This window comes from Triticum dicoccoides, chromosome 4A (assembly GCF_002162155.2).
Source record: "Triticum dicoccoides isolate Atlit2015 ecotype Zavitan chromosome 4A, WEW_v2.0, whole genome shotgun sequence".
NCBI classification, from domain to species: Eukaryota; Viridiplantae; Streptophyta; class Magnoliopsida; order Poales; family Poaceae; genus Triticum; species Triticum dicoccoides.
Window position 1 is genome coordinate 496,190,969 of NC_041386.1, and position 12,634 is coordinate 496,203,602.

General features: G+C 49.0%; 1 protein-coding gene across 1 annotated transcript; it reads right to left on the reverse strand.

Annotated features, from left to right (window-relative positions):
- Positions 1-9,216: 9,216 nt before the first annotated feature.
- Positions 9,217-11,405, reverse strand: LOC119286379 (probable non-inhibitory serpin-Z9). Its single transcript, XM_037565751.1, has 2 exons — positions 10,805-11,405; positions 9,217-10,260 (listed from the first exon to the last, which is right to left on the reverse strand). Exons 1-2 carry the CDS (start codon positions 11,363-11,365, stop codon positions 9,490-9,492), a joined length of 1,332 nt encoding a protein of 443 aa, XP_037421648.1. The 5' UTR covers positions 11,366-11,405; the 3' UTR covers positions 9,217-9,489.
- Between the last annotated feature and the right edge of the window lie 1,229 nt (positions 11,406-12,634).

The window sequence follows — 12,634 nt, forward strand, 5'->3', positions numbered from 1 at the left end:
ATTTCGTGCCTAGGAGCTTGATAATTAATAAAAAGAAAGAAACTACTAAGAGTTATAGGTGTCTCATTGAAGAATTACCTACCAAAGATGGCAATACCTAGATCTATCTTTGCTTTTATGCCTAGCTAGGGGCGTTAAACGATAGCGCTTGTTGGGAGGCAACCCAATTTTATTTTCATTCCTTGCTTTTTGTTCCTGTTTAGTAATAAATAATTTATATAGCCTTTGGTTTGGTTGTGTTTTTGTGTTAGTTAGTATTTTTTCCAAGTAGAACCATTGGGAAGACTTGGGGAGTCTTTTTGATCTTGCTGTAAAAAACAGAAACTTTAGCGCTCACGAGAATTGCTGCAATTTTTTATTGGTGTCGGAGTAATCGACCACGGGTACCCCGAGGACGGCAAGACGATATTTCAAGACATCGAGGCTAGCAAAGCCCCTCAGTCCGACTGTCCGGCCGCTCCTGCCGGCTTCCCGTCCGACTGCTCTGACCCGCCGACTATCGGCTGCCGACTGCGCCAATCAGCCGGCTGCCGACTGCGTTAACCAGCCGGCTGCCGACTGCAGCACAACCCGACACCTACAAGACCCTGACACGATGGCCATACCGCGGACAAGACGGCTGTACCCGAACACTGCTGAGCAATAGTGATACACTGTAGCAGGTGTGAGATGTCACATCGTTGTTTTCCAAATAATGAAGTTGGTCACGTGGGCCATCCCTTGTCCCCTGGGCTCCCTTTTATAAGGAGCACCAGGGGAGGCTCACACACACTCACGGCCACAAGGCCTCACACACACGCAAGCTAGCAAGCAAGCTAGCTAGCAACCATCCATCCATTCATACACACATGGACTCACACACACTCATGGCCACAAGCCATGGCCATACATGGCCGGCCACTAGCATGCCTCATATAGGCATATACCAGATCAGATGCACTGGGCACTGATCCCAGATACAGTTCCAGGAGCACTTTGTACTGCCCGATGTACGCCCCAGATAGATACACTTAGACATGCAGCAGTAGGAGTATTATCTCTCCGGAGGGCTCCGAAGCTGGGTAAACCACCGCGTGCTACTCGCATACCCGCTCCCGGTCCTATCAGCAGCAGTCTTACCCACACACTAAGCCCTTGTGGCATCTGTCGACTCGCAAGCCCCCCGTGAGAATACCACGACAGTTGGCGCCCACCGTGGGGCGGTACTACTACTACGCTACCACGCTGCTGCTGGTTTCGCTGTTCGGGCGGAACCATCTTCGCCATCACCGCCGCGGCGTCACGCCGTCTCTCCGGTAGCGCTCGGGGGCTCGACTTCGACCCGTCCCCGGAGCGGCCATGTGGGACGGCGCGTCCTCGCCGTCGGTCTCGCCATCTTCATCATCACCGCGACGTCGCCACCTCTCCGGCGCCTGTCGAGGGCTCGACATCAGCACGCCCTCGGCGCGTCCGTGCTGGGCGGTGCATCTTCGTCACCGCCGTTGCGACGCCGGCCATCCGTCCGCGCACGGCGGTGCCTCGCTTCGGTCGGCCGCATCTGTGCGCGCGCCGTGCCGCGTCGCTCGCGTCTGTTCCCCTCCGCGTTGTGCCTTGCTCCGGCCAAAGCGCGCGTTTGCCACTTCATATCTCATCTATGCAAGCAAGCTAGATACAAGTCAAATCATGGTCAAACCATTAGCCAAACACCACCTATGCATTAGTCAGACGCTGCCCATACACTACCCAGATGCAAACCGGATGAACCTCGTGCGTTGGCGCGACCTCGACGCCCGATCTATGCGTGCTGCCACCGGCAGCGCTCCCGCGCGCGCAGCCACTAGCGGTGCTCCTCGCCGCTTCGCTTGCACCGGACCCCCTGGTCCTCTTCTCCGGCTCCTGCCTCGTTCGCCCGGCCATTCCAGGACAGACCGCGTCTGGCCCTCCACCCGCGGTAGGCTCCTGTCACCGGTGCCGCTTGGCCCCGCCTCCGGTCGCTCCGCGCCTGGACGGTTGACCGCGCGCGGTCTGCGTCTGCCTTGCGCCTGGCCTCCTCCGCCCCGCGTCGGGCCGTCACTGCTCCTACCAGCGGTCCCACCACCGCTCTGGTCCGCCTCCGCGCTGATGCGCTTTGGCTCAGTGCGCTCGCGCGCGGCCCCGATGGCCTTGCTGCATCGCCTCTGCTACACCGCGACCCCGTTCACGTTCACCCCATGCACGTGTCGCCCGGTTCGCCATCGCGCCTCCAGCAAGCACGCGCGCGGGGCCCCACCTCCAACCGGCTGGCCGCCCCGGCCTGCTCCGCGCCCGCCGGCTCCGCTTTCACCCCGTGCCGTGTCCGGCTCGCCGTCGCTACAGGAGTCAGGTGCGAAAATCAAGGGACCGTGGGTTTGGAAATGAAGTTGTTACCTTAATTGTCGGAGACCTATTAAACAAAAAACAAAAAGGGGGTATCATGGATAAGGTTCTTTACAACAGGTGATGTCACCCCGGTTTACAACAACCAGAGAAGATGACATCACGGCGGTTCAACAAATTACAAGAAGATGTTGAAGGTGAAGATTTTTTGCTAAGGATTGACATGAACCTGTTCAAATCAATCTAGGGCCTAATGTTGGGGATATTACTACTGGGCGTAAACCGGCCTATCTGGGCCGAGTTAACTTCATCAGTAGTTAATTATGTTAAAGCCCAAGAAGGCAGATAAGAGCTCAAGGCCCATGGTCGGTTTAAGGCCTGTAGCCGTAAACCGGCGTTGGTATGTAACTTGTATTGTAAGTTAGGAATAAGTAGAGACCAAATTGGACACATCTATGAGCCGGTATTGGGAATCTGTGAACCGACGGGCGTCACCCGAGTATATAAGGGGACGACCCGACAGCGGTTCAGAAGACAGACAACAACTCGAGACATAGGCGAAGCTTGTTTGCTCCCTAGTCATCGAAACCCCATCAATTCCATCACAACTAGACGTAGGCTTTTACCTTCATCGAAGGGGCCGAACTAGTATAAACTCTCTTGCATCCTTGTGTCTGCTTTAACCCCTTCAAGCTAACCCGTTGCGATGGCTCCACGACTAAGTCCTTTCTCTAGGACATCTGCCGTGACAAAACCACGACAATGTACGTGGAGAAAAAGAATTACATCTAGTACGGCAAACATATACCATTAGATTCACCATGAGATGTAGTTTTGTATGATGCTTCTTTGGTATTGTAGATATAAATAACATTTGTGTAAACCTGATCAAAGTTTCCGAAGTTTGACTTCTAAAAAATTTACATGCACTGCATTATCGAGCAGATGGAATATCTCTTTCCCCCTCTCAGCTATCTGACGCACCACTCAGCCTTATCGGGGCTCCTCAATCTCTCTCAAACTTTATTGGTCAGTTTGGTTCGTGACCTGACCCTCATGCCTTGATGGCCGGTACTGCCTGGTGTGGACGTGAGATGTAAAATATTTCTGCCTGGCCAGACTTGTGTGGTGCTGAAGCATTTGGTTCATGCCTGGGCCAGGCAAAGCATTAACGTCCCATCAATCAATCCATGAATCAATTATTTAATGCTAATATCCATCCATGTTGCTGTTAGCCTCATGGCCACACGACCAGGCACAGCTAGGCGTTCGAAATCGGTCGCCTGGGCCAAGCTACTTGCAGTGTCTAGAGTTCAGCCAGGCTTATTAAAGTGCAAGGGAATCTAGGCCAGGCGGGCTTTCTTTTTCACAGGGTAGCAACCAAACAAGCATGCATGAAATCCATCCACAACCCCAAGCCAGGCAAAAGATGCTCAGGACGCAAGCCAAACTGGCCTTATATCTCCCTGGTTCACACATACACATGTCTCGCTCGCGCTATACATATAGACCCATCCAACACTCTCCGCCCTTGTTCTCTCTCCATGTGACACGCACCCCCCCTAAGTACCATAATCCCTCACTCCATCATAGGCGCAAGCGCTCCCCCCTCCTAAGTATGATTATCTCTTACTAGCCATCAGGAACACACGTATTGTCTCCTTCCGGCCATACGTCTATGTCGATATCTCTCGGGGCATCTTCTATCGCGCACACACCTTGTCACTCAATCTCCCACCCATGTAGGCCCATCACGATCTCCAGGGGATCTCTCTATGACAAACATACACTCTCTCCTCCCCATGTCTGCATTTTCTCCGTACATCTCTCTCGACCTCTCTCCCTTGTTTGTCAGACCCCTCTTGGCCACGTGCTAGGGGTCTTGCTCTCTCGGTTCCAAACAACCACACACTATCTCCTCACCTTGCCTCCGTTGTCGAAGATGCATGTGTGATATGTTTGGATAAGACACACACACTTTTTCTCTACTTTTGTCGTGTGTTGTCCATGTCTCTTTCACACATGCACACACACTTTTTTCACTCACTCACTCTCTCTCTCTCTTGTTAGGGACTCTGTCACGTCCATAAGCATATGGATGTTTTGAAAAGTCAAACCTCAGAAAAGTTTGACCAGGTATATGTGGAGAAAAACATTTACATCTGGAACGATCATTAGATTCATCACAACATGTACTTACTTCATACTATCATTTATCTTTGGTATTGTAGATATAAGTAATTTCTTTATAAACTTGGTCAAAGTTTTAAAAGTTTGACTTAAAAAATTTTTGGAACTACATTATCGAATGGAGGGAGTAGCTCTTTCTCTCTCTCAGCTATCTCTCACAGGCCTCCCCTCTCACTAGAACTCTCTATACCGATGGATTATATGCTCACTATGTCAGCGTATAGCTCCGTATATTGTTTAGTTGACTGGTCAACCAATCCACATGCTGCCTTGTCAGCTCGTGTTCTATATCTTCGTGTGCTGGCCCATGTGGCAGTGGGTGAAAATAAGTAAACTAGAGGCCCATCTGACACGCGGTGAAGTAAACAAAGTTGAAACCACTCGGGGTAGCACCCCGCACGCTAGTAAATTGAGGGCGCATTGAGGACAAATTTCTTGCGCGCGAAGGATGCACTCGCGCACAATTCACCACTGCGCGGCGGCATGCACAGAAGGACGCACTCGCGCACACCCAGCACACAACACACACCAGCACACGTGTACACCGGCGTCGCTGCCGGTTGAGATGGACGGCGAGGCAGCCAACAAGCGGAGGCGGCTCGAGCCAAAACCGCATCCGGCGAGCCTGGACTTCATCAGTAGCCTCCCCGACGACATGCTGCTCGTCATCATCGGCCTCCTCCCCACAAAATCTACCATGCGGACCGCCCTGCTCTCCCGGCGGTGGCGCCCCCTCTGGCACTGCGTCCCCCTCAACCTCACCGTCGATACCTGCCTCTGCGAGGGGGATTGCAAACGCATGGCCATAGTCTCCAAGATCCTTTCATCACAACTTGTAACATTGCCGTGTCCTATTCCCGCGTTTTCAAAATCCTACGAATCAAATAGGTCCTGAGTTGGTGATGATGTTGTGCGTCCCATCTTTCACCAATAGCCGTCGGATCTAGATCTGACGCATACAAACCAAGCTTCTCCATTTTTGCAAAAAGATGCCCGCACTTATTCCCTATTTACAAACAACTCCTTGTCTCTAACAATCAGCCTTATCTACTCCCCACCACATCTAGAAGGCCGTGGAAAAATCTGGCGCGATGACCGCTGCCGGAGCCATCCACCCCCAATCTTGGTGTTCCGTGCAATGCACGGGCATCTACGCATGGGAAATTATGTCGAACAGGGCTAGTTGTAAGCAGGCTAGCTCTATAGCCATGATGATAGTGACTGCAGACGGTGAGGCTGACTATGGTATGCCGAACTCGGCGCCTATACTCAGGTGTCATCTCCGGTGCAGGGTCTTGTCACTTCACTTTGAGGAGCAACACGTAATAATTTGACCAATGGGTAGTACAGTGCTAGTAATCCTACTACTACATTGGTAGTACTACTACTAGTACTAGTAGCACCACCGTCTGGATTTAGGAGTACTACCACGTCCATCTGGATTTTAGTATTTGACTAGCAATATCTAGTAATGCATGTCATAAAAAATGTACTACTCCCTCTGTAAATAAATACATGGTGTTTTATTCCTATCGGCGAGAGAACTTAATGTTTTTTGCTAACTAGAGTACTAATAGGATTACATGCAATGAACTAAACACTACATGTCATTTTTGGTAGTCTCAAGTCATTGAAAGCATGCACGACCCACATCTCTCATTGGTTGATATGTCATGAAATAAGAAACAAGGAGGGAGTTAATGCACCGTGCCTAAGTATTTTGGGATTATTTGGTTTTCATAAGGTGACTTACACAACATTTTTGTTTACATGCATTAACATTTTATTAGTTAAATCAAAGGTAAAAACTTGGCGCAAAATGCAAAGGGGACCAATAAACCAGTAAACATCAAACTTCTCTCGTTTGGCCCCAACTAGAGGTCCGGTGAGATGACTATACTGCACCGGCACGGAGGGGGACGCAGCTTCATTGACTTACGACAACTGCCTTTGGGTGAATGACACGTGGGCCCAGGGGGTGGCTGGCCCACCTATCATACAACCAAAGGCAGGTGCAGTAGAGGGCCTAGGAGTAGTACAAAATCCTACGCACCTACGCACGCTAACCAATGGCAAGAGTGATCACTCGAATCGCAAGATTAGTTGACTAGAAGCTAAGCTAGACCCATGGAGGCGATGAGCGCGAGCATCAGCCGGCTGTGCCAGATGGTCCACGACACCGGCTTGCGGCCCGACACCGCGGAACGTCTCTAGGTAGTATTTCTTGAGGCCGCCAGGGCAAGGGGCTGCTTGGACGATAGGTTCGTCTCCTTGTTCGACGAGGTCCTCGTCGGTTTCCTCGACAAGTTCACTGTCGTCAAGAAGCTTGCTGACGACTTTGACATAAGCCCCCAGCCGACACGCCCAGGCTCTGCGATGCCCGCCACCCTCAACGGCCACTATGGTGACAACTTCTTCGACGCACTGGTGGCCCTGCGACTGCCCGCCGTCGCGCCAGAGAATGTCCACCTTGAGGTCGCGCTCGCCGTGCAGCGCCTGGTGCCGGAAGACACCATCGACATAATCACCCACGTCTACGCGCAAATCGTCCACAAGGACTACTACATGCAAGAGGAGGACGATAGGACGCTGGCCTTCTTGGACCGCAGGGCAACCCTGGACGACACTGTTCAGAAGCACGTTGAGCTCGCCGCCAACGCCGCTGCTCCTCACACGTCGGTTGGTGACCCGGCGCACTAGGGCGTGAGGATGTCGTTGATGGATCCGTATGTATTTTTATCTTTCCGTCAAATCCATGTAGTAGTATATGATACTACAGTAATTATCTTACCTTTCGCATCAACTTCATAATTTTCGTACGTACTCCATGCATGAATGGCGCCAGAACCAAACTTCTCATTACTCTAGGAAAAATCATTATTTTCTATCTATCGGTCGCGCCATGGAGCAGAACCAAATTTTACAAGTTATGAGTTCAAAAGGAAAAGCCTGCCGTGTTCGCGTCGCACCCCCACACGGTTGGTCCGGCACGCCGCTCAAGCAGGAATCTATGCGGTGTTGCATTTTCACTTACAAGTGGGACCATAGTTGAGCAAACCGACTATCGGCAAACCCCCACCCTGCCCACTGCGCGATGGCTGAGAAAACAGGAGGGAGAAGAGATGGCTGTAGCACGGACTCCAAGAAAATTTGTGTCAGATGGGACTCGTGTGGGTGGCGTGTGTCGTACTGCTAGACGTGAATGCTAGTTATGGCCCATGGCACCCCACTATATCGAGCCTATATCGAGGTACGTAGAACAAATTTCCTGCAGTCTGTGCTCAGCCCTCCTCTATCTCTCTTCTCAGCCAGCCAGCGGACGCGCGGAGCCCATCATCTGTTTGCTCACATGCGGCCCCACATGTCAGTGAAAATGCAAGAGGACCCAATGAACCTACACATCTTTCACCTCAACGTGCTGGTGATGAAAAACAAATCCAATAAACATCTTCGGTGGCCACTTTTGGAGTTACTCAAGAGTAGTAAGATTCTATTTACAGTTTAACCCAAGATGCACATCTCGTAGCTTCAACTACCACTCTATTTTCTTTCATGACACGACCTGGATGCTGGATGTCCCATGTGTCGGCAAAAGGAGGAAGAACCCGACCAAATCTTCGGTTGTGCTCTCGGATTAGACTAGTTGTGCTAACTTAAAATTTTTATTGTGTACTCCCTCCGTTCCAAAATAATTGACTTCCATTTGTCCAAAAATGGATGTACCTATATACTAAAACATGTCTAGATACACATATAGTTTGACAAATAGAAGGCATGTATTGTGCAACGGAGGGAGTAGAATGGATGCAAGTTTTTGTATTGGGAAGAAGAGTACATCCATATATTGATAGAGCGCAATTTAGTAGATGTTCTATCACTTTTAGCTAGCACATAGGCTAGAGATGAGATTAGTGCACTTGTTGATACTCCTACTAGAATAGAGGCTAGACATGAGACTAGATGCGAGGAAGCAACGTCTACTTCTTTACACTCGAAGAAGAAAGAAGCATGCAAGATCGAGCCTCCGCAGATCAATAATGAATGCATCAAGAAGGCACTAATCCAACTTACAGGAGTAGAAAAATGTATTCTTGTGGTTCTTGTTTTCTTTGGTCTTGCTTTTCTAGTCAAAATTATCATTGGAGTTCGTGTAAAATGGAGGTCCGTTTGGGGTCGTGCGTTGGAGTTGGCCTTACAAGTGGGACTGCAGTTAAGGAAACCGACTATCGGCAAACCCCCACCTCGCCCGCCACGCGTTGATCAGTGCCATATTCGATATCTTTAAAAGATTCATCTGAAACGTCAACAGATTCATCTGAATGAAAAGAACTATGTAACTATGTACGTAACATTGCTAGCTTTTTCCTGGCAGGAAAATGCACATAAACGGCAGATGATATGGGAACAAAATAACAGATCCATGCAAAATATATTCAAGAAAAGTTTGATACAAAAGTAAAGTGCAAAGACTGGTAGTTCGAACGTAAAAGTACTCACGAGTTATCAACTCAATAACAAAAAAAATGAGACCAGAGGATTTTAAAGAAGCGGCGAAAGACCCGGGCTTATTCAATTAGTGAACTAACTAACAAGTTTAAATCCGCTGCACAGGATTTTAACCCTGGACACACGGTGACTCCACTGCACAACCCACAACCACCACTAGGCTATAATTCCATTCTCGCAAAGGGATACACTCAATACCACCAAATTCATAAAAAAATTACACATGGATAGATAGAAATTTCTACACAACAGACTGAAATATGTAGTCTTCACATGGTTTAGCACAACAGTGGAGATAACTAATTTAAATTGAACAGAGCAAGTAACGGTGGTCAGCATGCCACCAGAAATGGAGCACGCACAGTGCACAAACTATTGTCGTACTAAAGTCAAGATCAGCCAGATCACCAAAGTTTAGAATAATGCAACAAATACATGTAATTTGGTGATAACCTGGTGTTAGTACTGTGATGAAGGATCAAGCACATGTCCCATGAAGATAACCGTAGCAGACACTTCCTCCCGAATGAGAAAGAAGAAAGGGTGGTCGGCTGTGAAGTGCTCTGTTGGTAAAGGCTTGCCTATGCTTTTCTCCACAGAAGTTTCTTCAATTTCATCATCGTTCACTTCCAAAATCACTTTATGAAGTACATCAGATAGAAACAAAGGCTCCTTCGAGTCACCTTCCTTTACCATATCTTTGAAATCTGCATCTCGTCGGAATGGCAATTCAAGTGTCATATCTTTCAGAAAATCCTTCATGTCGATCTGAAAAGATATCGTGAATTTGGGCACCCCAATACCCACATGGCGCTTCTCCGTCGGTAAATGTTGTTCTAAGAATGCCGGTTCAGAGAAAATCTTCTTGGTTAATTCAAACAGACCATCATGAGCATCTGGGAGGAAAATGTACATGGAAAATTTCCGTTCATTATTCCCTTGCTTGTAAGGAAGCTTAATAACTTTGAATCCGTCATGCGCAGCAAAAAGACGAGTTCTGTCATACTCCACAAAAGGAACTAGGACATGTGTTCCATCCAGACAGTAGAATTTTTGTTCAGCAGTCTTCCCTATATCAGTCTTATCCAGCCATCTGCCTTTAAAATACAGCGCGCTGCCAAGTACAAGCCCTGTATTCTGGTCAACTAATCCATCTGGAACGAGTGAGGTAATGGTTTGTCTCGTGGACTTGTTGACCCATGAGTTAATTTGCTCAGCAGCATCTTCTGGCTTCAAATATCAAGAAAATAGTTTCCATAAATATCAAAATAAGAATCACAAGGCATCTCAAGTACAGTTAACACCAGACGATTAGTTTCTTACTGATATTTTTTCCAAAACAATTTAGTGTCTTATACTGTTCAAACTCAAATATATCGAGACAAACTCTTGAAAAGGATCTTACAGTAACAACCAACTGTGTAGTTATTACTTTCATGATGGAATATAAGTCTCTTTGCTCAATTAACATTTTTACTAGAGCAAAGAAATTTCGACAACATCCTATAGCAAAGTAGTTGCACAGGTGAGTAAAAGACAGTAAACCAGAAAACACAAACATATATGGAGGTATCGATTACCTACACTAATCAGATGACATGAATACAAATATCTGTTTCCTGCACGCTCAAACAATCGAAGTTGAGACGTTCTGAACTTTCACTGCCACAGTGCCGCTAACTAATGGCACAAGCATACTTAGAACAGCTGAAGAACATACTCCGTAACTACAATCACCATGCAATTGATGTGAGACAGGAGCCATAACACGTACCGTGCTCTTGAAATCGACCGTCTTGGCCGCTGAGCAGTACAGGCCACCAGCGGTCTCGACGAACTCCGGCGAGAGCGTCGTTGATGCGTCGGCCCACACGCCAGAGGCGAACGCGAGCCGTGGTCCACCAGACTTCGCGCGGTCCTTGAGCACGCGCTTGACCACACGCGACGCCACATTGGCCGCGTCAGCCGCTGCGCCCTTGCCGCCGCCACCGCAGCCCAACGTACCGAGCAACTGCCTCCGCGTCGCACCACGCGCGCCGGAGGCCGCGAGGGAGAGCGCGGCGTGGACTCCAACAGGGGATACAGCGGCGTTTCCAGTGCCTGCGGCGGCGAGGACGCGGCCGGCGAGGGGCAGGCAGAACGCGCGTTGTGCTGCGTCCAGGGCCTCCTCCCATGGCCTCGTCGGCATCGGCGCAGGGGCGACGGGCGCCTGAGCATCAGGAACCGGACCGGGGGACGGCGAGGGAGGGTGAGGTTTCGGGGCGGGGCTCCGCCGGTTGGGTTTTGGGGCGGCGCTCCGGCGGAGCACCCGCGGGAGGGAGGAGAAGTGCCGCATTTTGGGATGGAAAACCAGGAAGACTCTGGCCAGGGTTTATTTAGGGTTCAACGATCAAAGAAAGTGATCTCTGTGGGCTGATCCGATTTGAGGCCCAATAAGCCGGTACTCTCAACCAGTGTGCGTCAATTTGGGCGCAGCGACTATTTATCGCCTTAAGCGAGCACAGGGGGAACGTCTCGCTGCAGGGCTCAACTAATTTGGCCGGCCCATTCGCGTGCGGTTAATGAACTGCAAAGGAGGAGAAAGTCGGTGTCCTTTTCTTAACACGAAACAAGCCGCGTTTCTCATGGTCTATTGTCCGCTTTTATTTCCAGTTTTTTTTGTGTTTCCTCTATTTTTTCTCTCTTTTCATTGTTTTTTTCATTTCTTTCCTTCTTTGTTGTCTTTCTTTAGTTTTCTTTTCTTCCTCTATTTTTATTTGGCTTTCTTTTTTCTTCTCCATTTTGGATTTTCTTTTTTAATGTCTGTTTTCGTTTTCACTCTACATTTTTGTATATGTCAAAAAAAATAAGTGCTAAACATTTTTTGTATAGACGTTCAACATTGTCCAAATGCTTATTCAACATTTTATAAATACTTGTTCAACATTTTAATAATTATTCAACATTTTTCAAATACTTGTTCAACATTTTTTAGTACTTATTCAACATTTTTCAAACACTTGTTCAACATTTTTCAAATGTGTTTTTAGAGAGTGTTTTTTGTATATATATGTAGAATATTTTAAAGTATAAATAAAAGTACAAAAATAAAGCAAAAACCAAGTTAACAAAACAGAAGAAAACAGGTTGTACCCTCCCACGCGCCTGGGCCGACCCATCTGGGCTCCCCCCCCCCCCCAGTGCTCGCTTAAAGCGAGACATAGGGGCGCCCCGATTTGGGTTCTGCTCAATAAAACAAAGGACGACGCTAGACGTCGGTCGACCAACCCAAATTCCGGCCTGTCACCACGCGTGCATCCAATTGCCCCACCCCTGGCACCGTTGGACCCCCTATCTCCTTCCTCACGCGGTGCGTCTTCCTCACTTGCTAAAAACCCGAGTCAACGTGCACGCCCGTGGCCGGAAGAGAACGATGGCGAGCGCCGCTGAACCGGCCATGGATGCACGCCGACCAACTCTCGAATCACGCCGGCTCGCCATCGCTCGCCGCGTCGTCACCCTCGTAGAGTCGAAGCATCGCCCCCGTGCTTGCCGGCGGTTGCAGCACAGGGTTTGTTGATTCCAAAAAAATCAGGCATCAGTAGCAACAATTAGGACTCCACTC

Excerpts from the sequence above, each read along its gene's own strand:
- LOC119286379 (XM_037565751.1), bottom strand. The coding sequence starts at position 11,365 with ATGCGGCACTTCTCCTCCCTCCCGCGGGTGCTCCGCCGGAGCGCCGCC. Across the intron at positions 10,261-10,804 it reads CGGTCGATTTCAAGAGCACG|CCAGAAGATGCTGCTGAGCA; the intron begins GTACGTGTTATG and ends TGATATTTGAAG.